The 27,009-nt window shown below is 40.6% G+C and overlaps 1 protein-coding gene across 5 annotated transcripts; it reads left to right on the forward strand.

Annotated features, from left to right (window-relative positions):
* Positions 1-497: 497 nt before the first annotated feature.
* SAP18 (Sin3A associated protein 18) lies at positions 498-25,521 on the forward strand. Of its 5 annotated transcripts, XM_023249619.2 has the most exons (5): positions 498-850; positions 19,670-19,785; positions 19,968-20,077; positions 24,913-25,035; positions 25,295-25,521. In XM_023249619.2, the coding sequence occupies exons 1-5, from the start codon at positions 754-756 to the stop codon at positions 25,449-25,451; spliced, it is 603 nt and encodes a 200-aa protein (XP_023105387.1). In that variant the 5' UTR covers positions 498-753; the 3' UTR covers positions 25,452-25,521. The 5 variants fall into 5 exon arrangements, with proteins under 5 accessions (XP_023105387.1, XP_044895836.1, XP_019672917.1 ...); XM_019817358.1 differs by lacking the exon at positions 498-850 and having other exon boundaries at positions 19,484-19,810; XM_019817388.1 differs by lacking the exon at positions 498-850 and having other exon boundaries at positions 19,484-19,792.
* The last annotated feature ends 1,488 nt before the right edge of the window (positions 25,522-27,009 follow it).

A 27,009-nucleotide genomic window follows, 5' to 3' on the forward strand; every position in this document is an offset into this window, starting at 1 on the left:
GGCCGGCCTAGGTCTGGTCTTTCAACAGCTCAGAGCCTGGAGCCGGCTTCAGGTTCTGTGTCCACCTCTCTCTCTGCCTGCCTCTCGCTCTCTCTCTCTCTCTCTCTCTCTCAAAAATTAATAAACATTAAAAAGATTAAAAAAATCTTTGAACTTAGAACCGTACAAATGACAAAGAAGGGGTGTCTGACACATTGGTAGCCTTGTACAGAGATTCCCCAGCCTCTTGAATTTCAAAGCTCATGAGCTTTTTTTGCTTGTTTGCTTCCCATGTGACCCTAATGTGTAGCCAGGATTAGAAACTTCCGGTTTAGAGGTTTGAAAAAATACCACCTAAATGTAACACGCCAAGTCACCATTGTTGAAGTGATACGGAGTCCCCATTGTTTTCACAGCACGTCTCCACCGTCACAGCACTGCCGACAGCCCTCTGCTGTTTCCTGTCCCACAACGGTGTCTTCCTGGACCCGTGCCAGGGACCGTTGTCTTCACCTGGCCTGTAACCGCCCCCCTGCTTGCCGCCTTTCGGGAGCCTGGGATTATGGCTGATCCCCGCTCCTGAAAGGCGGCGACTTTCCCTGGGCGAAACCAGGGGTGCCCACTAGTTACCGTCTTCTCTCTTGGCCGCCATCTGGAAATGTCTTCCGACAAGCCTACCCGTTTACTTTTCCTCTTTTCCCGGCTGAGACCTTAGGATTTTGAAAGAAACCGATTTAAGTATATATTCTCAGGAACCTGAATTGGTTGCCAAGAATGCTGAGTCACACCCCCGATGAGGAGGATTTTCAGCAGGAAGAAATTTGCTCCTTCGCGTGCCTTCCTGTAACAGAAAACGTGACCGTTGCAGTAGGTGAGCAAATGCTTCCATTTTGAATAAGTTATGCCTCAATTCCGTACCACCTCATATTTTAAAATACGTTGTAACGTTTAGTCTCGGAACAAGACAGTGTCACAACCGTCAGGGTGATATTTGTGATGCGGGAACGAACAAGAACACCCAAAGCTATCTTCTTTCTTGTTGAGAACAAAAGATACAAAGTGGGTGAATGACTCAGGTGGCCGGTGAGTAATGCCTGGCCTGGAGTGGTTGTTGCCATCCTTTCAACGTCCCAGGGGCACATTTGGTGCAGACACTGCATTTTTGGCGGTCCTGTGGCTGAAGACTCTTTCTCTATTTCCCTCCATCGGAGGCTACCGGGATCCGTTAGAGGCACTGCCCTGGACACCGGTCTGGGGCTGTAGGTGGCGTGGAGGCGGGCCCGCGGGGTCCACTCTGCTGGCGGCCGGTGTTCCTCCACACTAGTTCTGGGACACGTCCCGCCTCTTCTGCCCACCGCCCGCCTCGCTGGGCAGCTGCCCATTTTCCAGACCTGACTCATCAGGCTTCTTGGTGGTCCTGCGAGTTTTCCAACTTCTTTTCGGTCAGTTCCTTTTCTTAACTTGGCTGGAGTCTTTTTTTACTCGCAGAAGAGCCCCAACCACTACAGTTTCCTATTCCAATGAAAATAAAACTCACACTCCTGCCGTGGCCTCCAGCAGGTGAGTTGGTTCCCTGCCCACCTCTCAGCCTCATCTGATTCCTTTCTCTGCTCTGTCCTCCCTACTCCCTCCTGGCTCTTTTCGGTCTCCAGTGCACTCTGGCTGAGGCACCCCAGCTCCATCCCGGAGCTCTTCTGCCGGGAACCCTCATTTTCCGGGTCTGCTCCCTTTGCCTCAACCAGTAGAATTTCAGAGCGCTTTGCCCTATTTGTTTCCGTGTGAAGGCACCATGATCTAAAATCCTGTGAGTGTGTGTGTGTGTGTGTGTGTGTGTGTGTGTGCGTGTGTCTTTGTGGTGTCTTTGTTGTCCTTCACTTCTTTTCTGTCTCCTCTACCCTAAGGTCCTCGTGGACAGGGAAGTCATCCTTCTTCACTACTCTATGCTTAGCACCTACGATGGTAGTAGTCATGCATAGGAGAAGGTGCTTAGTAAATAGCTGTTTAAATAAATGAGTCGGTTTCCAGTGTCACAGTACTTTTATTTGATCTTCACAATAATCTCGTGAGGTAAATGTATGCTTTATCATATCCATTTCTCAGGGAGGCCATGAGGCTTGCCTTCAGTCGGCAACTAACAGGGGAAGAACATGGCTCATATTAGTTTCGATTTCATTCCTTTTAAAAACCTTATGGAAAAAATCTGATATTCTTCACACCATACCATACTTGATAAACATTAAAAAAAAGCATCGTAAAAAAGATATTACTTTTTCCTTCAAAATAGAAACTTCTAAAATACCTAAGCACCAAATCCTCTCTTCACAATGTCCATGAAAACAATGCCAATTGTTCAAGCCATATGTTTTGGGACCTGCCCATTCATTAGATTAAAATAATGGCAGGGGCGCCTGGGGGGCTCAGTCGGTTAAGCGTCTGACTTCAGCTCAGGTCATGATCTCATGGTCCGTGAGTTCGAGCCCCGCATTGGGCTCCGTGCTGACAGCTCAGAGCCTGGAGCCAGCTTCGGATTCTGTGTCTCCTTCTCTCTCTGCCCTTCCCCCGCTTACGCTCTGTCTCTATCAAAAAATGAATAAACGTTAAAAAAATAAATAAAATAAAATAATGGGAGCAGATATGGAAAGAAGTAAAGGGATTTGAAAATGAAGGGCAGGACCAACATGGCTTGCTGATAGGTTGGATACAGAAGATGAGAGGCATCCAGGCTATACTAACTAGGTTGCCTGTTTCATGACAGTAATTTGGGACCGTGTTCTGAACCACAACTTGGCCTGCTCCATTTCTGTTTGTTTGTTTGTTCATGACAGTAGATAAATTCTGAAGACTATCAAAACTCTCTGCTCTGCCTCTGTGATCCTAATATTTGTAGTGTAGGAGAGATCTTACATCAAATATTTCATTGATAACACAGATAAATGGAGGTTTTATATTAAAGGAACATTTTTGCCTGACAACTTCAGATTTTAATGGTGGTGGTAGTATGGACCTAATTTTTAAATTGAATGCCATTTAATAAAATGCAGATACTGAGGCACCTGGGTGACTCAGTTGGTTGAGGGGCCAATTTTGGCTCAGGTCATGATCTCCTGGTACATGGGTTTGAGTCCAGCATCGGGCTTTGTACTGACAGCTCAGGGCCTGGAGCCTGCTTCAGATTCTGTGTCTCCTTCTCTCTCTGCCCTTCCCCCCCACTCACACTCTGTCTCTGTCTCTCAAAAATGAATACACATTAAAAAATCAATCAATCAATAAAACACAGATACTGGCATTATGATTATATAGGAGAGAAAATAAATTTTGAGATACTTACAAAGTTTTAAAAATACAATAAAACCTTGGTTTGCCAGAGAAACATGGTTGTGATCTGAGGCACTTGTATATCAAAGTGAATTTCCCCATAAGAAATAATGAAAACTCAGATGATTCATTCCACAACCCAACATAGTCATATAAAAATTATTAAATACTGTAATATAATACAAACTAATAAAGTACAAAATATAAAGAAAAATAAACAAATTGACCTACACTTACCTTTGAAAACCTTTGTGGCTGGTGTGAGGGAGGCAAGAGAGGAGGGTAATCGGGTAGGACGGCTTTCACTACCACTAACAGAATCACTGCTATCTATTGCTCAATGGACTCTTTTTCTTTTTGTGCAACTTTAACAAGAAACCTATCCAATGACACTTGCTTTTGCCTCCTTTGGAGGATTTCACGGAAATGGGACATTGCGTTGTTAAACAGATTCATCACTCGCACTTCCACAGCCTTACTCAAGTCGTGTTTTCTACAAAATTTTGCATTGTTTCCCACATTTTACACATCTCCCTAATCTCATTTGAGGTGGGGGATTCCTTTGCCTTTTTTTCCTCCTCCTCTGCAGATGAGATGCAGATGTAGACTTCGTATAAAATCTTGCAATTTCGTACAAATCAAAACCACAAAGAGATACCACCTCACACCTGTCAGAATGGCTCACATTAACAACTCGGGCAACAACAGATGTTGGCGAGGATGTGGAGAAAGAGGAACCCTTTCCAACTGCTGGTGGGAATGCAAACTGGTGCAGCCACTCTGGAAAACAGTATGGAAGCTCCTCAAAAAATTAAAAATAGAGCTACCCTACGACCCAGCAATTTCACTACTAAGTATTTATCCAAAGGATACAAAAATACTGATTCGAAGTGGTACATGCACCCCAATGTTTACAGCAACACTATCGACAATAGGCAAGGTACGGAAACAGCCCAAATGTCCATTGACATTTGGATAAATGGATGAAGAAGATGTGGTATATATACACAATGGAATATTACTTGATGATGAAAAATAATGAAATCTTGCCATTTGCAACAACGTGGATGGAACTAGAGTGTATTATGCTAAGCGAAATAAATCAGAGAAACAAATATATGGGTTTCACTCATACGTGGAATTTAAGAAACAAAACAGATGGACATAAGGGAAGGGAAGAAAAAATAAGAAAAAAAACAGAGGTGGAGACAAACCATAAGAGACTCAAATACAGAGAACAAACTCAGGGTTTCCGGCGGGGTGTTGGGTTGGGAAATGGACTAAATGCACGATGGACATTAAGGAGGGCACTTGTTGGGCACTTGTAGCACGGGGTGTTACATGGAAATGATGAATCACTAAATTCTATTCATGAAATCATTATTACACTATATGTTAACTTAGATTTAAATTTAAAATTAATTAATTAAAATTTTAAAATTAAAATTTAAAAAAATCTTGCAATTTCAGCCACTTGTACTTCTTGATGATTTCCTTCTTAACTTCCACCGTAATCATCTCCTTCTTCTCTGCTGCCTTTCTTTTCAACCTTTTTCTGCATGGGGGGGCCACTGTATATGCTCACATGGATGCTGACTACAGCACAGTATTCATAAACTCTTATCATATACTGTATTTAATGTAACTGGCAATAAGGCAGCAGAGGAAAGGGTCTATATCTGCAGGCGGCCTGACCTAGAATGAAGCAAAGCATTCCTAAGCTTACTCTTGTATGGAAAAGCAAAGGACTGCCCATAGGTGCTTTGAAGTGACAAAAAATACACTAGTGCCAGTTGCAGGCACCTTCAAATGTTCTGAAAAATCACTGATTTCTGTCGAAACCGTGGTCTGAGACTGAGTGTCAGAGAATGGGAGACAATGACACATAATCCCACAGTGAGGGAGAGAGAGAGAGAGAACCATTGGTTCAGTTGTGATCATGTGATGTTCGGCATCACATACTTCTCATGTTGCAAGATGTCACTCGTTTATCAAGTTAAAATTGATTAGAAATGTTCGCTCATCTTGTGGAACACTTGCAGAACAGGTTCCTCGCAATCTGAGGTTTACTGTACTTGTAAATCATAGTAAACATGCATAATTTTCTTACGGTACACCTCTGGTCTGAAAACCAAAAGTGGATTTGTGATAAGTCCTAGGAGTTAAATTTCACAATTATTTAATGAAAGTCACAATACAAATTATACTTCATGTAATATTTAGTAAAGAAATTTGTGTCAGCCCATATACTGGTGAATAACCTGAATAATGTTTATGGTTTCATACCCCTTATAAGATTGAAACTGCTTGTAAAGATCTAAAACAAGCAGTTTCTATTTCAGTAATTTTTATATGCTTCATAAAAAATTTCTTAAGAGATTTTTTTTGCCCTTGGGGCACCTGGCTGGCTCAGTCGGTGGAGCATGTGACTCTTGATCTCAGGTTGTGAGTTTGAGCCCCATGTTGGGTGTAGAGATTACTTAAAATCTTAAAAGAAAAATAATTTTTTTGTCCAAAATGAAATGATTTTAAGGAATTATTCCATTGCAACTTGTAATATTTTAATTTGGTAGAAGAAAAGTTTATTTACTAAGGTAAATGATATAATGATCAAACCTAAGTGATATAATGCTAAAAATGAGGAGAAAAATAATATTTATATATTTATTTATTTATTCATTCATACATTCATTCATTCATTCCTTTTTAAATTTTAATTCCAATATAGCTAACATACAGTGTTATATTAGTTTCAGGTATACAGTACTGTGATTAAACAATTCTATACATTACTCAGTGCTGATAAATGTACTCTTAATCCCCTTCACCTATTTCACCCACTCCTATACCCACCTCCCCTCTGGTAACCATCAGTTTGTTCTCTATGGTTAAGACTCTGTTTTTTCCTTTGTCTCTTTTTTTCTTTGTTCATTTGTTTTTTCCTATCCTCCACAGATGGGTGAAGTCATATGGTATTTATCTTTCTCTGATGACTTGACTCCATTTAACATTATACTCATTAGATTCATCCATGTTGTTGCAAATGGCAAGATTTCATTCTTTTAATGACTGAATAATATTCCATTTTGCATATATACCACATCTTTACCCATTCATTTATCAATGGACACTCGGGTTGCTTCCATAGTTGGCTATTGTAAATAATATGCTGCAATAAACATAGAGGTGCATATATGTTTTTGAATTAGACTTTTTGTATCATTTGGGTAAATACCCAATAGTGCAATTACTAGTTCATATGGTAATTCTATTTTTAATTTTTTGAGGAACCTCCATGCTGTTTTCCACAGCACCAGTTTACATTCCCACCAACAGTACAAGAGGGTCCCTTTTCCTCCACATCCTCACCAATAGTTGTTTCTTGTGTTTTTGATTTTAGTCATTCTGACAGGTGTGAGGTGGTATTTGTAGTGGTTTTGATTTGCATTTCTCTGATGATTAGTGATATTGACCATCTGTTCATGTGTCTGTTGGCTATCTGCACGTCTTTTTTTGGTGGAATGTCTGTTCCTGTCTTTTGCTGATTGCTTAGTTGGATTATTTGGGTTCTGGGTGTTGAGTTTTATAAATTCTTTATATATTTTAGATATTAACTCTTCATCAGGTATGTCATTTGCAAATATCTCCCATTCAGTAGGTTGTCTTTTTGTTTTATTGTTTCCTTTCCTGTGTAGAAGCTTTTTATTTTGATGTAGTCCCAATAGTTTTTTTCCCTTCCCTTTTGTTTTCCTTGCCTCAGGAGACATATCTATAAAAATATAGCTACTGCTGTTGTCAGAGAAATTACTGCCTGTGCTCTCTTCTAGGATTTTTATGGTTTCAGGTTTCACATTTAGGTCTTTAATCCATTTTGAGTTTCTTTTTGTGTATGGTGTGAGAAAGTGGTCCAGTTTCATTATTTTGCATGTAGCCATCTGGTTTTCCCAACACCATTTGTTGAAGAGACTGTTTTTTTGGCATTAATTAGTTAATCATATAATTGTGGGCTTATTTCTGGGCTTTCTATTCTGTTTCATTGATCTATGTGTCTATTTTTGTGCAACTACCATACTATTTTGATGACTATGGCTTTATAATACAACTTAAAGTATGGAATTGTTATGCCTTCCAGTTCTGTTCTCCTTTTTCAGGATTGCTTTGGCTATTTGGGGCTTTTTGTGGTTCCATACAAATTTGAGAATTGTTTTAGCTCTGTGGAAAATGCTGGTGGTTATTTTGATAGGGATCAGATTGAATGTGCAGATTGCCTTGGGTAGTATAGACATTTGCCAAAGCAAAAAAAAAAGGGGGGGGGTACATACATCCCAATATTTGTAACAGCATTATCAACAATAGCCAAATTATGGAAAGAGGCCAAGTGTCCATCTACTGATGAGTTGATAAAGAAGATATGGTATATAAATATACAATGGAATATTACTCGGCCATCAAAAAGAATAAAATCTTGCCATTTGCAATGACATGGATAGAGCCAGAGTGTATTATGCTAAGTGAAATAAGTCAGTCAGAGAAAGAAATATACCATATTATTTCACTCATATGGAATTTAGGAAACAAAGCAGATGAACATTTGGGAAGGGGGGAAAAAGAGAGAGGGAGACAGAAGTAACCCATAAGAGACTCTTAATGATAGAGAAGAAACTGAGGGTTGATGGAGGGAGGGAAGTGGGGAATGGGCTAAATGGGTGATGGGTATTAAGGAGGACATGTATTGTGATAAGCACTGGGAGTTATATGTAAGTGATGAATTCTACTCCTGAAACCAGTATTTCACTATATGTTAACTAACTAGAATTTAAACAAAAATTTAGGGGAAAAAAACCCACAATATTTGTTCTTCCAATCCAGGAGCAGGGAATGTCTTACCATTTGTTTGTGTCATCTTCAATTTCTTTCATCAATGTTTTATAGTTTTCTGAATACATGTCTTTCACATCCTTGGTTAATTTATTCCTAGATATTTTATTATTTTTGGTGCAATTGTAAATGGGGATGTTTTCTTAATTTTTCTTTTTGCTGCTTCACTATAGTGTATAGAAATGCAATGGATTTCTGTATATTGATTTTGTACACTGTGACCTTACTCGATTCACTTGCCAGTTCTAGTAGTTTTTTCGTGGAGCCTTTAGGGTTTCTGTATATAGTTTCATGTATCTGCAAATAGTGAAAGTTTTACTTCTTCCTTACCAATTTGTATGGCTTTTATTTCTTTTTCTTGTCTGATTGCTGTGGCTAGAACTTCCAGTACTATGCTGAATAAAATTAGTGAGAGTGGACATCCTTGTCTTGTTTCTGGTCTTAGGATACAATCTCTCCATTTTCCACCATTGGGTATGATGCTTACTGTGGTTTTTTTCATGTATGGACTTTATTATGTTGAGGCATGTTCCCTCTAAACCTACTTTGTTAAAGGTTTTTAATCATGAAAGGATGTTGTACTTTGTCAAATACTTTTTCTGCATCTATTGAAATGCCTGTATGGTTTTTGCCCTTTCTCTTCTTGATGTGTGTGTTTCAAACTGATTGATTTGTGAATACTGAACCACCTTTGCATCTCAGGAGGAAATCTCATTTGATCATGGCCAATGATTTTTTAATGTATTGTTGGATTTGGTTTGCTAATATTTTTTTTGAGGATTTTGCACCTATGTTCATCAAAGATAGTGGCTTATAGTTCCTCTCCTTCGTCCTCTCCTTCTTCTTCTTCTTCTTCTTCTTCTTCTTCTTCTTCTTCTTCCTCTTCTTTGTAGAGTCTTTATCTGGTGTTGGTATTACAGTAATGTTGGCTTCATGGAATGAATTTGGAAGCCTCCTCCTCTTTTATATTTTAGAATAGTTTGAGAGAATAGATATTAACTCTAGTCAGAAAAACATTTGCCTATTATAAAATAATTTTATTAGTCTATGGAACCCCAAAATATCTGTAATACTCAACAGGTATATTTTTATAAAAAAATGACAACCCATATTAGTGAATTCCAGTTTCAAATTCTGGCCACAATTCTTAGTTTTACAATTTTGTAATTCTTGGTTTGCCAGCCTACTGGAAAAAAATCACTCAATAGTGTGCTTGATCACTTCAAGGTATGATATTGAATCTCCCTTTAATGGACTTTGAAGTCCCCAGGCATGAGGTCCTCCATTAGTAAATTGGGCAGTTAGTGCATTGACTCCTTTAGGCTATTGGAGACTATTTAGGAACCATTTATTAAATTGCATAAGGCTAAAACATTGAGATGTTTGCTTAGACAACTAACTAATTACCAGGAACTATATCAGACATTATGTAGAACTTAGTTAACTTAGGCTGTATGAAAGTAAAACAAAGTAAAACTGTAAAAATTGAGATTTTTTTGATATTCAATTACATTTTTTATTAATATATTTCATTTTTTCTTTTCCAGTGAGATGAGAACTCCTTATCTGAATGCAATAGCTATATGAATTTAAGAAACAATTAGCTTTTCCCCGCCCCTGTCATTTCTTTCTTTGTATGGGATAAGACTTCTTCCACCTCCTTTCAAATTTTCCAGGGTTACTTCAATGAAAAAATCAAAGCACAGCTGGTGGAAGGTCCAAACCACCACTATGAGTAGGGACGTAAGGCAACCAGAGTTACAACAACAGAGAGCATGCAACACATTCCAAAAACACCTCCTGAAGGGCCAGGCCCTGGACAGTGTATGACCCCTTTTTAATATAGTAGTGCTCGCCGGTGCAGGACATGTAATAAGCTATTAAAACACATAAGGGGCAGAAAACTAGCCAAAATGATGAAAAGGAAGAATTCTTCTCAAAAGAAATTCCAGGAAGAAATGACAGCTAGAGAATTGCTCAAAACAGATATAAACAATATATCTGATCAAGAATTTAGGATAATAGTCATAAGATTAATAGCTGGGCTTGAAAAAAGCATAGAAGACAGCAGGGAATCTATTGCTCAGAGATCAAGGAACTATGAAATAGTCACAACGAATTAAGAAATGCCATAAATGAGGTGCAAAATAAACTAGATGCAGTGACAGCAAGGATGCAGGAGGCAGAGGGGAGATTCAGTGAAATAGAAGATAAAATTATGGAAAATGATGAAGCCAAGAAAAAGAGAAATAAGAAAATACTAGCCCCCAAGGGGAGGATTAGAGAACTAAGTGATTCAATGAAATGTAATAATATCTGTATCATAGGAGTTCCAGAAGAAGATGAAAGAGAGAAAGGGGTAGAAGGTTTACTTGAACAAATTATAGTTGAGAACTTCTCTAATCTGGGGAAGGAAGCAGACATCCAAATCCAGGAGGCCCAGAGAACTCCCTTCAGAATCAACAAGGTCTTCACCATGGCGAATCATAATGAAACTGGCAAAATACAAAGCTAAAGAGAGGATTCTGAAAGCAGCTAGGGACAAACAGGCCTTAACTTACAAGGGTAGACACATAAATGTAGTAGCAGACCTGTCTACTGAAACTTGGCAGGACAGAAGGGAGTGGCAGGAAATATTCAATGTGCTGAATAAGAAAAATATGTAGCCAAGAATCCTTTATCCAGCAAGGCTGTCATTCAGAATAGAAGGAGAGATAAAGGCTTTCCCAGACAAACAAAAACTGAAGAAGTTCATGACCACTAAACCAGACTTGCAAGAGGTCCTAAGGAGGACTCTGTGAGTGGAATGCTGCAAAGACTACAAAGGACCAGAGACATCACCACAAGCATGAAGCCTACAGATAACACAATGACACTAAATCTGTATCTTTCAATAATAACTCTGAATGTAAACGGACTAAATGCTCCAATCAAAAGCCATAGGGATCAGAATAGATAAAAAACTAAGATCCATCTATTTGCTGCCTACAAGAGACTCATTTTAGACCTGAGGACACCTTCATATTGAAAGTGAGGGGAGGGAGAACTATCTATCATGCTACTGGAAGTCAAAAGAAAGCTGGAGTAGCCATACTTATATCAGACAAACTAGACTTTCAATTAAAGGTTGTAACAAGAGATGAAGAAGGGCATTGTATCATGATTACGGGGTCTATCCTTCAAGAAGAGCTAACAATTGTCAGGTGTCTGGGTGGCTCAGTCGGTTAAGCATCTGATTTAGGTTCAGGTCATAATCTCTCAGTTCATGGGTTGGAGCCCCACACTGGGCTCTGTGCTGACAGTTTAGAGCCTGGAGCCTGCTTTGGATTCTGTGTCTCCCTCTCTGTCTGCCCCTCCTCTGCTCCTTCTCTCTCTTCCTCTCTCTCTCCTTCCCTCCCTCTCTCTCTCTCTCTCAAAAATGAATAAACATTTTTTAAAAATTAAAGATAAGCTTACAAAAAAGAGCTAACAATTGTAAATGTTTATGCCCTCAACTTGAAACACCAACTATATAAATCAATTAATCACCAACATAAGCAATCTTATTGATAAGAATATGGTAATTGCAGATGACTTTAATACTCCACTTACAGAAATGGGCCGATCATCTGGGCAGATAAATCAATAAAGAAACAATGGCCTTGAATGATATGCTGAACCAGATAGACTTGACAGATTTATTCAGAACTTTTCATCCAAAACAGCATTCTTCTCAAGTGCACGTGGAACATTCTCCAAGATAGATCACATACTGGGTCACAAATCAGCCCTCAATAAATATAAAAGACTTGAGATCATACCATGCATACTTTCAGATCACAACACCATGGAACTACAAAAGACCCTGAATAGCCAAAGTAATGTTGAAAAAGAAAACCAAAGTGGGAGGCATCATAATCCTGGACTTTAGCCTCTACTATAAAGCTAATCATCTACTAATCATCAAGACAGTATGGCACTGGCCTCAAAACGGACACATAGACCAACGGAGCAGAATAGAGAACCCAGAATTGGACCCACAAATATATACCCAACTAATCTTTGACAAAGTAGGAAAGAGTATCCAATGGAAAAAAGACAGTCTCTTTAGCAAATGGTGCTGGGAGAACTGGACAGCAGCATGCAGAAGAATGAAACTGGACCACATTCGTACACCATACACAAAAATAAACTCAAAATATATGAAAGACCTAAATGTGAGACAGGAAACCATCAAAACCCTAGAGGAGAAAACAGGCAACAACCTCTTTGGCCTCAGCTGCAGCAACTTCTTACTCAACATGTCTCCAAAGGCAAGGGAAATAAAAGCAAAAATGACCTATTGGGACTTCATCAAGATAAAAAGCTTCTGAGTAGTGCTAAGAAGTATTCTTTCTGCTCCTACTTTCTGGAAGAGATTGTAGAGAATTCATATAATTTCTACCTTAAATGTTTGGTAGAATTCACCAGTGAACCCATGTGAGCCTGGTGCTTCTCTTTCAGGAGGTTGCTAGTTATTGACTCCACATCTTTAACAGATATAGGTCTATTAAGAAAAACTATTTCTTCTTGTGTGACTTTTGCTAGAAATTTACTTTTTAAAATATTACTTTTCATTTCTAAAGTAAATATATGCTTATTATGAAAAATGAGTAAAATACAAGAGAGTAGAGTGTCTCAGCTGCAACTCTGACCAAGAAGTGAAGTCTATTTCTCCACTTCCTTCATTTTTGTCATGGCCTTGTCACTTGCTTTGACCAAGAGAATGTGGCAAAAGTGAAGTTGTGTAGCTAATGAGCCAAGTCTTCAAGATGCTCTTATTCTATTGGAACCTTGAGACTATGATGTGAAGAAGCCTGAATTACCCTGGTAGAGACACATGACCCAGCACTATTACCTACCTGGGAGGCAAAGTCCTCTTAGAGATCAGATAACTACAGTGGCATGAGGGAAGCCAGATGAGACCGGAAAAACTGCCCAGCTGAGCCCGGCCCAGATAAAATGGCTGTTGTCTTAAGCTTTTGTGTTTTCAGGTGGTTGTTACATAGCACTAAGAAGATAATTGATACAGTGATCAATAAATATGAACTGATATAATTATTACCATATAAATCTAAAAGATGAGAATACGACCTTGAGATAGTTACCTAGGCACTTTAAAATGTCTTTTATCATTTGTTTTGGTTTATTTATTTTAACAGAGAGAGAGAGAGAGAGAGAGAGAGAGAGAGAGAGCACAAGTGGGGGAGGGGAAGAGAGAAGGAGAGACAGAATCCTCAGTAGGCTCTGCACCATCAGTGCAGAGTCCGATGAGGGACACAAACTCGTAAACCTCGAGATCATGACCTGAGCCTAGATAAGAAGAGTCAGTCGTTCAACCAACTGTGCCACCGAGGCACACCTGTCTTTAATCATTTAATAGATACTTTAGTGTTGGGTATATACAAAGGACTGCCTTAAATTTTATGTATGGTATTACGGTATCAATACCACGAAGACATCTATCACATGCATTTCCAAATCTCAAAGAACTGACACGTTATTGGAGATCTTTCTTCATGTGCAACCTTAGAATCAGGGCCAGAAGAGCCACCCAAGTCTCCCAAAGTATCACTCCTTCTAGATTTGATATTTAAATACCTAAACCAAATACCTTCCATAGCTTTTTTTTTTTTTTCCAATTGAATAATGCTCTTGGTATTTTGCAGCGATTTAAGATGAGCCCATATCAGGGGCACCTGGATGGCTCAGTCAGTTAAGCATCTGACTCTGGATTTTGGCTCAGGGCATGATTTCATGGTTCGTGAGATTGAGTACTGCCTTGGGCTTTGCGCTGACAGTGTGAAGTCTGCTTGGGATTTTCTCTGTCTCTCTCTGCCCACCCCTCCCCCCTCACACTCTCTCTCAAAATAAATAAACTTAAAAAAAGATTAGTGCATATCTATTTGAATGTACATGATAATGAATTGGCAAGGATTTATGATTAAGTACTCATGAGAGCAATGCTATTTTTTTCCATGAGATTTTCATGAAATCAGCTATCCTTTGGCAATAGAGGGAATTGACAGGGAATTAGCCTCTTAATTTGCCCCCTTGCCTCTTTGCAAATGATGATGCAGTCTACATAATGATGAATATAACGGCTCACATTTGTTAAGCATTTAGTTTATAGCAGCCACTGTGCCAACTATTTTAGATGCATTTATTCCTCATTAAGTATTATCCTAATTTATGGATCAGGAATCTTTGACTCAGAACAGTTAAGTGATTCAAGATTAACCAGCTAGCAAGTGACTAAGCTCAAATTTAAATAAAGATCTATCTAAATTCAAAGACTAAGATTTTTAAGCATTAATTAAGCTTTTTAAAACTATTTTTTAAGTTTTTAATTTATTTTGAGAGAGAGTGCGAGTGGGGGAGGGGCAGAGAGAGAGGGAGAGATAGAGAGAGCAAGAGAGAATCCCAAGCATACTCCGTGCTGTTAGCACAGAGCCCGATGCAGGACTCGATCCAACGAATCGTGAGATCATGACCTGAGCCAAGATCAAGAGCCAGACGCATAACCAGCTGAGCCACCCGGGTGCCCCACCATTAGGTAAGCTTTTTAGTTGCTCCCTACAATTTGCTTCTGGTGAATATGTTGTTGACACTGCAGACTCTTGAGGATGAGGATGTCTGTTTAAAAACAATTATCAATCTAATCATTCAAATGCTTAAAGTAGGGGGTAAAGTGAGAGATATTTCAACCCTCTGAAATGCCAATGTGCCCTCATTCCCTTGGCTTAAAATGTACTGTAAATGAGATGGTTCTCAGAACAACCTGAGAAGCTAGTTAAAAAGTGGATTCCAGAGGCGCCTGGCTGGCTCAGTCAGTGGAGTGTGCGACTCTTGATCTCAGGGTTGTGAGTTCAAGCCCCACGTTGGGTGTAGAAATTACTTAAAAATAAAAGCCTTTAATTAAAATAAACAAAAAAAGTGGATTCCCAAAACCATCCCCCAGAACACATTTTAGTGGGAACAGCCTTTACAAACACTGCCTCTCTGGTTTTAGTGTGAGCAATGGCTGAAGGGGTGACACAGAGACCAGCTAGGAGTGTCAGGACAGGCTCATGGCGGCATTGCTTTTAGGGCTGATGCCAAGCAGGCATGTATGCTTATTTGTAAAAATACAACTTTTAGGGAAACATAAAACAATGTATCTTCTAAGTAGTAATTATACTGCTTCTAGGCTTAATTTTTCTAGGAATCGTTATGGAAATTCACATATTTTTGCTACTCTTGGTAACAAGCAGATGCTTTACTGAGAGTATTTACATACACTTCTGTCCAAAAAAAGAACCCATAAATATTGTGCTTATAAATGTCATATACCTAGTCTCCCACAGATGCACCTGAAGAGATTTTAAAAAGGTTTCATATTCATAACTCCCCAGAAATATCCAGATTTACAACCCACAGCTTTTGTAAAAAAAGAGAAAATTTTATGAAAAATATATTCCACTAAATCTTTTCCAGAAACAGTTTGTACGCGTTCATGAATATCTGTTTCCTGCCATCAGAAAGCTGTCCTTCTGAATCTCAACAGCAGAAAAAGCCATGGAGTTACAGTGATTGACTGAGGCTGATTCTATAAAACTTCACCTTACATATTTCCGATTTTAATTAGGGTAATCTACTTGCGCCCTGATTGAAAATGCCAAAACATGTTTCAGAAGAAGAGCGAAGAGGACGGGCGGAGACACATACCTCAAATGTTCATTCTTTAAACATTTTTTGTTGTGGCAAAATATAATGCGGAATTTGTAATTTTAACCATTTTTAGGCGCACAATTCAGTGGCATTAAGTATATTCACAACGTTGTGCAATTATCACCATTATTCACTTCCAGAACTTTTCATCGTCCCCAGGAGAAACTCTGTATCGTTAGACAGTAATTTCCCATCCCCCCCCCCCTCCCCAGGCCCAGGTGACATTTATTTTACTTTCTGTCTCTCTGAATTTCCCTATTATAAGTGCTTCATATGTGTGGAATCATACAATATTTGCTCTGTTGTGTCTGGCTTATTTCACTTGGCATAATGTTTTCAAGCTTTATCCTTGCTGGCATGTATCAGTCCCTCATTCTTTTTTAAGACTGAATAATATTCCGTTAATGTGTATCAATTCATCGGTTGAGAGACACTAGGTTGTTTTCACCTTTTGACTATTGTGACTAATGCTGTTATGAACACTGGTATTCAAATACTGATTGGAGTCCCTGCTTTCAATTCTTTGGGGCATATACCTACAAGTGTAATACTCATGCGTGTGAATTCTAAAGAGAACGGACGCATATACTTAAATATTATAATTTGTGTTCAGAGCTGGATCTAGAAGCTCAAGTAGGTGGATTGAAGCATGCTGAAATCCACCTTAACTTCTAAACTGTACCTGCGGTTCCACTGCTTCAAGGTACTGGGAAATTCTGTTTTGATGAGGGCCTGTCATTTGGAAAGGTCCAAATGAGAGCTTACGTCTAAGAAACTAAACCTCCCCAATAATGCCAATAATACGTTGTGAGGTTCTTCATTTCCCCACTTTCATTGTTGTTCCTTTAATTGATTGATTACAGTGCCCTCATGTGTCTATATTTTTATACTATGGAAGTTCTGAAATAAGTGATGGGGAGAAAGGAGCATATTTGTGATGAGCCCTGGGTGATGTATGGAAGTGTTGAATCACTACACTGTAACACTTGAAACGAACATGACACTGTATGTTAACTGGAACTAAAATAAAAGCTTAAGTAAAAAAAATTAAATTAAGAAAATAGAATCATAAAACTGGGGAGAAAATTTAAAGATCTTTTTAAAAACTGAATATTCACTTCATGCAAGGACCCATCTCTAAGCAGTTAAAACACTTTTTTTTAACAGAGATCTAAATCACACACACAAGAGTATTTAAAACGTATGGCCACAATGTGACCAATGAACACCCCCCCCCAAAACCCCTCTAGTGAGAAAATGCTAGCTAATCCACTAGAAGCTCCCTAGGTGCCCTTCATAAATTGCATTACCCTAGCTTACACTCAGAAGTAACACCGTCCTGAATTTAGTGTAATCACTGCCTTGCTTTTCTTTATAGTTTTACCACTTTGTGTTTGTTCTCCTAAACAGCATTTGGGGGATGGGGGAGAGAAGGTTCCTATTTTTTAACTTTCCACAAATTGAATCCTATTGTATGTATTGTTCTGTGACTTGCTTTTTTTAGTCTACTTTTTAAATAAGCATATGGATGCATTCATTCATTTTCAAATCTTTATGAAATTTCATTTTATGAATATATTCTGGGTAGACATTCAGATTTTTTCTAGTTATGAAGAATAAATGTTTCAGTGTTGTTCAACATGTTGCCTGGTGCTCACGTGTGACTATTTCTCTGGGTATACAAATACAAGTGGTATACCTGGGTCTTAAGTTGTGCATATATCCAATCTTTCTAGGTAACACCAGTCTTTCCACAGTGGATGAGAGTGGTCTATAAGAATTCCATTTTCTCCATATCCTTGCCAGAACTTGGTTGTCAGATTTTTACATTTTGGCCAATCTGAGTAAAATGTAGTTGTGGTTCAAACGTGCATTTCTATGATTATTCATGAGGTTGGGCAGCTTTTCAAATGTTTACATGTAATTTGTGTTTCTTCTCTCCTATGAAATGCCCATGATGACTCGTGCTCATTTTTCTAACGGACTGTTTGAAAAATTTTTTTTATCAATTGATAGGCATTCTTTTGGGGTGGGCTTTTTTTTTTTTAAATAGCAAGATATAGTATTCATACAGAAGAGTATAAAACATAAACATACTGCTTAAAGAATAATTTAAAATCTAACAACTGTGTAACCACCATAAAGGTAAAAAAAAAAAAATAGAATGTTGCCAGTACTTCAGAAGCACCTTCTTTGCACACACCCCCATCACCGTACTCTTCTTTTCTCAGAGGTAATTCCCATTCTGACTTCTGTGATTAGTTCATTGCTTTTCTTTTTATAGTTTTATCACCTGGGGATGCATCCTGAACAGTATAGTTTAGTATTGTCTGCTTTTGAATGTTATGAAAATGGATTCACACGGTATATAGATTCTTCTAGCTTTGATGCCATACAGCCACTATGATGTTTGCGAAATTCCTGTTGTTTCACATAGTTGTAGTTTCATGTAGCTGTAGTTCATTTTTGTTGCCATACGGTGTTCCGTTGCTGTTCGGCACTTTTGTTGCTGTACGGTATACCGTGACTCACTGAACTCATGATTCATTGTACTCGTGACGGAACTGGGGTTGTTTCTAGCTTTTTGTTCTTATGAACAAAACTGCCAGGAACATTATTGTAATGTTTCTGGATATACTTCAGCAAGATCTTCTCTAGGGCATATACCAAGGAGTGGAATTATAGATCTAAAGTATACATATATTCAACTTTACTAAATAACCCTAAGCCACTTTCCAAAGTAGGTATACCAGTTTACACATTCATCACCAGCATCGGAGAATTCCCATTAAGTCTGCCAGCAAATGTCAGAGTTTCTAATTTTTGCCAAGCTAGTGAGTGTAGTTTGTTTCGAACCAATCAATTCAAGCCAATTACTATGGTTTTAACGCATTCCCTGGATAATTATTCCTGAGCACCTTATATGTTTATTGGCCATTTGGAATTCTTCATTTTAAAAGCACCTGTTCAGTTATTTTGCCCATTTTCTATTGGGATGTCTGTCCTATTCTTTATATATCTTGGACACTAGTTTTTGCCAATCACATGCATCACAGATATTTTTTCCCACTCTGTGGTTTATGTTTTTCTTTCTTTATGATGAATTTTGAAGGTCAGGTTTTGTTTTGTTTTTCCAATTTAGTCAGATTTATCAATCTTTTCTGATTTAGTATCACGTATCCCAATCCATAGGTCACGAAGATGGTTTATGACGTTATATCCCAAAAGCTCTAGTTCTGCTGTTCATATTCAGGTCTTTGATCCATCCGAAATCGTGTTATTGTGGTGGGGGAATGGCTCACTTCACTTTTCCCCCATACAGACAACTATTCCGTGAGCATTTACTGTTCAAGGGTGTGTTACACAACTTGTTATTCCTTTACTAAAGAGTTCGATACTTTGCTAATAAAGTCATGTTTTTGCTTACTTACCTCCTGTACCACTCGTAAGAGTTTTGCGTTTGTTAACTTATTCATTACATGCGAAAAGTGCCACCGCAGGCTCCTTCGGCCCGCGAATATTTCAGGTAATAAATTCCCAGGCTACCAACGGCCTGCGAACGACCGCCTCCCTCAGAAGCTCCGCCCCGCGGACGCCAATGCCCGCCTTTTTCCTGAGGACGCAACACGCAGGCGCGGCCGGACCCGAGCTCCCGCGCCGCACAATGAGTTGCGCCTGCGCCGGCAAACGCCCCGCCCCTCCTCCTCTGGTCCTCTATAAAGCCTCGAGCTTCTCCTCGCGAGAGACTTCGTTCTCATGCTCGCTGCAGGGGTCGGAGGTCAGAGCGAGCGTCTCGCGGGCCGTAGGAGGAAGATGGCGGTGGAGTCGCGCGTTACCCAGGAGGAAATTAAGAAGGAGCCGGAGAAACCGATCGATCGGGAGAAAGTATGGGGTCCGGAAAGAGGTGGAGGTGGGCCTGGCGGGGCGGAGAGCGCGGCCTGTGCCCGAAGGCGGCGGTATTCCAGCTCCCCGGGCGGTTCGGAGGCCGCGACGCCTCCGGAGGGGAAGGGAGCTCTGGGCTCGCAGCCGCTTTCTTTAACTTCTGCCCTTCCTCCTTTCGCCCCCAGACGTGCCCGCTGCTGCTGCGTGTTTTCACCACCAATAACGGCCGCCACCACCGAATGGACGAATTCTCCCGCGGAAACGTACCGTCCAGCGAACTGCAGATCTACACTTGGTGAGAGTGCTGGGGCCGCGGGGGGCGCGGCCCTGGGGGGCGGTCGGACATTAAGTAATTCTCTGTGCCAGGAAAGAAGTGAACTCCGTGTTTTCGCTTTTTCCCCTCCACTCGGGGCCTTTGGGCCCAGCTCTCAGAAAGTTGGAGGTTTTACCTGGTAGGTAAAAGGGGCCTGTCTCGTAACACGTTTAAGGTGCAAACTTTTTTGAGTTGTGAAAAATTGACAGACCCAAGATTACTGTCGCTTGTTGTGGCTGCTGGGTACAGAAATAATACGTAAAGAAAATGCGGCGGCCTTCTTTAAGGGGCTCATGGTCATGGGATAAAGGGAAGTAAAGGGAAGTCATGGGATATTTATCCTCGAGAGCATTTATGTGTGATATTAATCCTTAGGTGCCATGCATTTAAAAAAAAAGAAGACAAAAAGGTTGATTTTTGATCTGGTGCTTAATGGAAAAGATTGTGATGCGTGTTCTGTAAAGCCTGCCCCTGAATATTTCTCTCATGGGTGGGTACCTTCCATACCCCCAAGTCTGTCCGGGGCCGGTACATACTGCAGACTTCTCTTTAGTGCTGCACGTATTTCCTTAGTTTCACATCATAATGGCTGTTTAGTAGCAGAAAAAGGTTAATAACTCTTAAAACGATGCCTTTATTGTGATAAAGATGTATGTAGCGTTACATTTGCCACCGTAAGGACTCCGTTGCATCAGCTATATTCACATTGTGCAACTCTTAACCTGTTAGCAAAGCTTTTTCATTTCCCCCAACAGAAGTTCTACACCTAATAAGCAGTAACTCCCCATTCCTTTCTTCGCCCTGGTAGTCTGTATGAATTTGCCTATTCTAGATATCTTAAACAAGTGGACTCATAACAGTGTTTGTTGTGTTTGCCTTATTTCACTTAGCGTGATATTTCGTTCTCTTTTTATGGCTGAATAATACTTCCTTGTAGGATATACCACATTTTGTCCACTTATCTGCTGGTAGGCGCTTGAGTTTCCATTTTTTGGCTTTTGTGAATAATGCTGCTATGGACCTGGATCTGTTTAATCCCTGCTTTCAATTCTTTTGGGTACATACCTAGAAATGGGACTGCTGGAACGTACAGTTATATGTTTAACTTTTTGAGGAACCACCAACCTTTTTCACAGCAGCCGCACCATTTTATAGTCCTGGAAGGGTATGTAATTTTAAACTGTGAGCCCAGCACAGTACAACTTGATTCTTTAAACATTGGGACCTTATTTGTCTTTTTGGAGGTACCCTGTAGTGTGCTTCCAGTTCAGCATCATTCCGGGATAAAAGTTCCAGGGAGATTGATTTAACTTACAGGGAAGAACTGTTACTAAAGGGTTGATGAAAATCTCTATTCAGGGATGAAAGTGTATGCTTCTTCCAACAAACAAGAGTTCCTGTTTGCCAGGTGCTATGCTTAGATTCTGAGGGTATGAAGTAAAGAAGGTATCGCGGTTTCCTACAGGAAGCTCAGTCTAGCGGAGAAAGCCCGTGAAGAAATACTAAGTATACTTCAGGGTGAAGATGGCAGAGTGAGATTTTACCAAAGACCTTCTGCTCCTAATCCAGAAGAAAAGTTACAAAAAAATTCTGCCCTAGACTGTCCTGTCCTTAAAGTACAACCAAATAAGGAAAGACCACCCATGTTGTATCTCAAAGTGACGGCCAAAGACAGATTCTGAAAGACTGAGTAGTTGGTGTCATAGTAGCACAGATCCCTGCCCCCTCTGCCTAAGAGCAGTACTGAAGGAAGATGAGTGAATAAATCTTGGGACTTCTTGATTTGTACAAGTAGACTGAGGGACTAAATAGGCAGCCCTAAGATAAGTCTAAGAAAGAAGAGTGCAGTCCAGAAGACCCTAGCAGAAGCAAACTGAATGTGCCGAAGTTCAGGGCACTGTATGGAGTTGGGGTAATAATAATAAGCCAGATGCCACGGGAGTGGTAAATCTCCTGTGCTTGTATGGTCATTTAAACAGGTTATTGAAAGAGAAGTAGTTAGGTAAGCTGTATCAGGGTTCGGTCAGAAAAACCGAACCAGCAGGAGATCTGCATGAAGGGCTTTGGTTCACGTAATTATGGAGACTGCCTAGGTACCTAGATCCCGATCTGCAGGGCGAGCTAGCAGGAAGGGCCAGGCTGGAACTTGAGCAGGAGCTAAAACTGCCCACAACAGCCTGGATTTCTTATTCAGGGAAGCCTCCCCTCTGTTCTTAAGGCCTTTCAACTGATTGAATCGGGCCTACTCTGATTGATTGAATGAAGCTTACTCAGATTATCTGGGATAATCTCCTTAATTTAAAGCCAACTGGTTATAGACTTTCATCACATACACAGAATACCTTATAGCAACACCTACATTAGTGTTTGATTGAATAACTGGGGCTGTAGCTTTCCCACATTGACACATAAAACTGACTCTTACAGTCACACAGCAAAGTCTCTTCCCAAGAGAGCTCTTTCTTCATCCATGCACTCAAGCTTCGGACTGGTGGTCAGAAAGCAATGCTTGGCATTCCCAGCTATTAGTTTAGGGAGACGGTCGTCGGCAGGTTGGAAGCTTGTAGGAGATTTACTGTCAGAACTGATAACGGATGTAAACCAGATTCCCTCAGTTCGTTAGGACAAGATGACAGTATGGGAAGTATTTTCAGAAAGGAAGAAAGAACTCTTTGTGGTGCACAGCATTAGTATATAAGGTGTGCCAGGGAATAATTAACATCAGGTGAAAAAAAAGGTCACCTCCAAGACATTAAAAAATCAGCTTGATCTCAGACTTCATGGGGACAAAGTTAAAACAGGCAGGGAGTTGTTGCAGAACAGAGTAGAACTCTGACCGTTAAAAAAGAAAAAAAGCTACAAAATTAGGAGGTGATAGGAGGGTAGCAGTGTGACTCTTTATCTGAAATTTTGTAATTCCTTCTATTTTACTTGTTTTTTCTTCTGTTAAATTCAATGGTGACTTTCGTTAAAAATACGTATAATATTTGAAGAATGAATTATATTTTTGAATTATAACTTCATAGTACATATCAAGTATAATGTGCTTGATAATCTTCAAGGTGTCTTTTTCCTGCCTCATTGTGTATGTGTACAAGAAGATGCCTACAGTGGTGTTAACATCACTGGTCATTTCTGGCGGGTGAGATTTGGGATATAACTTCCTGCATCCGTGCATGCAGCTTTTCCTCCTCTGTAAAGTGTGTCAAGTGGAGAAAGGCAGTCATGCGCAGCCTCTCGCCCCATCCTTGCGTGGCTGCATAAGAGTGTCCTGGGCCTGGAGCTTTTTTACTTGTTTGTTCGTTTGTTTTCCCCAAAGAGATAAGAACCCTCACAGCCTGTGCTGGACGTGTCTCTTTGGCAGTACCTTTCCCTGTTCTGGGTTTGATGTGCCGTTGTCTGGCACCTGACCGGCCCCACTGCAGTGTCTGTTCCCAGGGGTCCCTTACCTGCAGCACAGGAAGGGTGCGTGCAGACTGTCGGCGCATCAGCTCCAGGGCGGGACCTGCTGGCGCTGAGGGACCCGCACTCAAGCCAGTCTTGTGCTGTCTTTTCTCTGTGCGAGTAAAGCATCGTTCCCTCCGTGGTCTGTGTGAGTCGGGTCCGTCTGGGCAACCCCAGTACCCACACAACATGCAGTAGGTTGACATCCTGGGCCTACTGCTCCTGCTGGAAGGCACGGGTGTGCTCTGTGCCGTCCTCCACGTGATTGGACTCTTCCCCTGGAGGTGGGAACAGCTGTCACTTCTGTGACAGAAGTTTTATACAGAAACGTTTAGAAACCGAGATGGAGAGGAGTTGAAGGCAACATATACGGAGTTCCGTAATGAGGTGAAAATAAGGCAGTGGTGGTGGGGAGTGGAGAAGACGATTCGATCTGTGTTTAGGAGGCAGAAACAACAGAGATGGGAAGAACTTAACAGTGCTTTTAGGTTTATGACCTGAGCGGCTGAGTGGGTCTTGGTAGTTTCAGTGGTAAGAGGGCAAGGGCATTGTTCTGGGGGTGATGCTTTTGAAGAGTGTCTGGGGTCCTTGTTTCATTTTATAGCACCTTATAGGCAAAGTTGTTTCAGTTCCGCATCATCCATTAAGTTCTGAGTTCACATCGTTTCAGGGCAAGAATATGTATTGTCAAAGGAGCCTCTGCTTAGTCTAAAGAAAATTTCATGTTTCATTGGCCTTCTGGCTCCGTCATCTATAGAACTCTTAAGATTCCATCTTCGAAAGAAAAAACGTTACATGTTTACAAAAACGCTTTCCTGTCATTGAGCCTAAGATGCATTTCAACTTTAGACATGATAAAATGTGGAAAAGTATATATGCTTTAGAAACAAGGAAATACAGTTATTTTAAGTGTTTAGGTTAATTTGGATTAGTTATTCTTAAGGAGGTAAATCACTAGCCCAGAAAGACGTTACATAGCAATGAAAGATAGCAGGTGTAATCCCTTAAAGTCCCTTTTGGCACTAAAAGTCTGACTTTAGTTCATCAAAATTTCAATCATTGAGGCTGGTAAGGGGCGTTTATGGGGCAAATAGTATTAGCCGCTTTAAAATTAAGTATAGGGGGCCCGGCTGACTCCGTCGGTAGAGCTTGTGACTCCTGATCTCAGGGTTCTGAGTTTGAGCCCTGCGTTGTGTGTTTTGAGAATGCTTAAAAATAAAATCCTAAAAAAAATAATAAGACCTTGACAGCCTCAATTCTAACAGGTCACAATCCAGACACACATAATTAACTCATTATATGTCAATATCCTTGCTATATTACTGTTATATTGTTGATTAATCAAATGTAATGTTTTTTTAAAAAAAATTCAGGATGGATGCAACTTTGAAAGAACTGACTAGTTTAGTAAAAGAAGTCTACCCAGAAGCTAGAAAGAAGGGCACACACTTCAATTTTGCAATTGTTTTTACAGATCCTAAAAGGCCTGGCTATCGGTAGGTAACTTTTAATTTTTTAATTCCTGTAATCTTTTTGGCTTTGATATGTTTTAATTGATAGGGATAACCCCTTTTAATGGGCCTCCTATTGGGCAGAAAATAAATTTATATTATCTTAACGTCTGGTTCAGCTTAATGTAGTAATTAATTTATAACTGTGCCGTAAGATAACGGAGCGAATCCAGTCCAGTGTTTACTTTGCATATTTAGCTTCGTTGGTCTGTGATCCATTAACAGTTGGTCTCCTTTTCTGCAGAGTAAAGGAGATTGGCAGCACCATGTCTGGGAGGAAGGGGACTGATGACTCCATGACCCTGCAGTCGCAGAAGTTCCAAATAGGAGACTATCTGGACATAGCAATCACCCCTCCAAATCGGGCACCGCCTCCTTCAGGGCGCATGAGACCATATTAAATTTTATTTACTATTCCTTGAATTATTTTTCGTTCAGTTGTGTAAAATAAACTTTTTCCTCCCCTCGTCATTGCCATTAAGCCTTTAAACTCTAAACGAATTGTAATGCGTCTCCTTAGGAATTAGATTTGGCTGTGTTGGGTATTAACAGAACGTCCATGTTTCTGGTCCTTCCATAAAATAATGAAGAAAAGTGCTCTTAGCATCCGATGTAAAACTGTATTGTCAAATACATGTGTGCAATCAACCGGAGTGTGAAAGTTCATGGCGATGGGAACAGGGTTTAATTAGCATTTGGGGTTTATGCCGAGTAGTGGAGGATGTTGTGTTGAAGCCCGAGTGGGGCAGAGTGACACAGCCGTGGTATGGCACGAAATAGAGTGCGAGCTCGTGGCCCGGCCGCTCCGTGCAGGTAGAACTAGGGTGAGGTGGCTGGCAGAGGCGTCTTGCGGGAGCACGAGCCGAAGCGAGTTGAAGAAGCCATGTGTGCTGGAAGAGATCGCGCCGTCTGAATCAAGGTACGGTGACATAACAAGTTAGAGGAGGATGGGTGCCACGGGGCGTTTTCTGTTTTAAAAATGGGGAGAATAGGCATTTTGAAGACAGGAACCCCTAGCGAGGAAATCAGGGTGAGAACTTAGGTGAGGGTGGAAAGGTTTCCCTTGAAGATCTGAAAATGGAGGGAGGGATGAAAGCAGAATCTTGAGACCTGGGAGCAGAGCCAGGGAGGAGGCCCAGTGGAACGAGTAGGAGATCGTCTCGCGTGCCGGTGAGGGGCCGGGGGGACGGGCTTGCGTCTGAGTATGTGGTTGGAGGGTCCGCGAGCGTGATGCTAAAGACCGGCTGGGATGACGTAATCTGGTTGCACCAGGAGCTCCGCAGCCGCGGACCCGTTGCTTGAATCTGTGTGTGTTTGTAAAAGAGGGATGATGGCACACAGGATTAGGTGTCTGCAAAGGCCTGACCTGTAAGCCACCGTAAATCCTACCTGTTTTCCGTAAGGTCGAGTTTAGTCACACCTGGAACCGGTCTTCCGTGGCACTCTTGTTCCCGTCTTGAAGTGTATGGACCATGTGGCCGCTGGGGAATAAGCCTAAATTAGGTTAGTGGATTACAGGAGGAAATGGAAGGCGTATATTCCAGAATGAAAGACGGGGTGCTGGCAGTGGATTTGAGAGTCCAACTGCAGTTTTGTACACACAGAAGCAGCCTTTTAAATGTGACGGGATGGGCCCCCCATCGCGAAGGCCGTCACCAGGCGGCAGAGACCAGCTTGGAGCTTAGATCTAATCTCGGGCCTCTTCTCTGAAGTTTACCCCAAACTCTTAGATTCTGTATTCATTCAGACTAGATGGACTTGAGTTCTGGAGATCATAACAGTAATTTCAACCTTTTTTTTTTTTTTTTTTTTTTTGAGAAGAAGAGCCATGGTCCCTTCCTGTGTGTGGGAAGAAACTGATTTACTGTGCAGACGGCAAAAGCAGGAACTAAATTCAGGACCTTCGTAAGACAGTGTTTCCCATGATGTGAACCGCAGTGAGGGCTCTCCTGTAATTCC

Source organism: Felis catus, chromosome A1 (genome assembly GCF_018350175.1).
Source record: "Felis catus isolate Fca126 chromosome A1, F.catus_Fca126_mat1.0, whole genome shotgun sequence".
Classification (NCBI taxonomy): Eukaryota; Metazoa; Chordata; class Mammalia; order Carnivora; family Felidae; genus Felis; species Felis catus.

What these genes read in the sequence shown, in the direction of transcription:
- SAP18 (XM_019817358.1), top strand. Translation starts at nt 19,499, where the DNA reads ATGCCCGCCTTTTTCCTGAGGACGCAACACGCAGGCGCGGCCGGACCC. An exon ending in GAACTGCAGATCTACACTTG is followed by an intron (nt 20,078 to 24,912) that starts GTGAGAGTGCTG and finishes AAAAAAATTCAG; the next exon opens with GATGGATGCAACTTTGAAAG. An exon ending in CCTAAAAGGCCTGGCTATCG is followed by an intron (nt 25,036 to 25,294) that starts GTAGGTAACTTT and finishes CCTTTTCTGCAG; the next exon opens with AGTAAAGGAGATTGGCAGCA.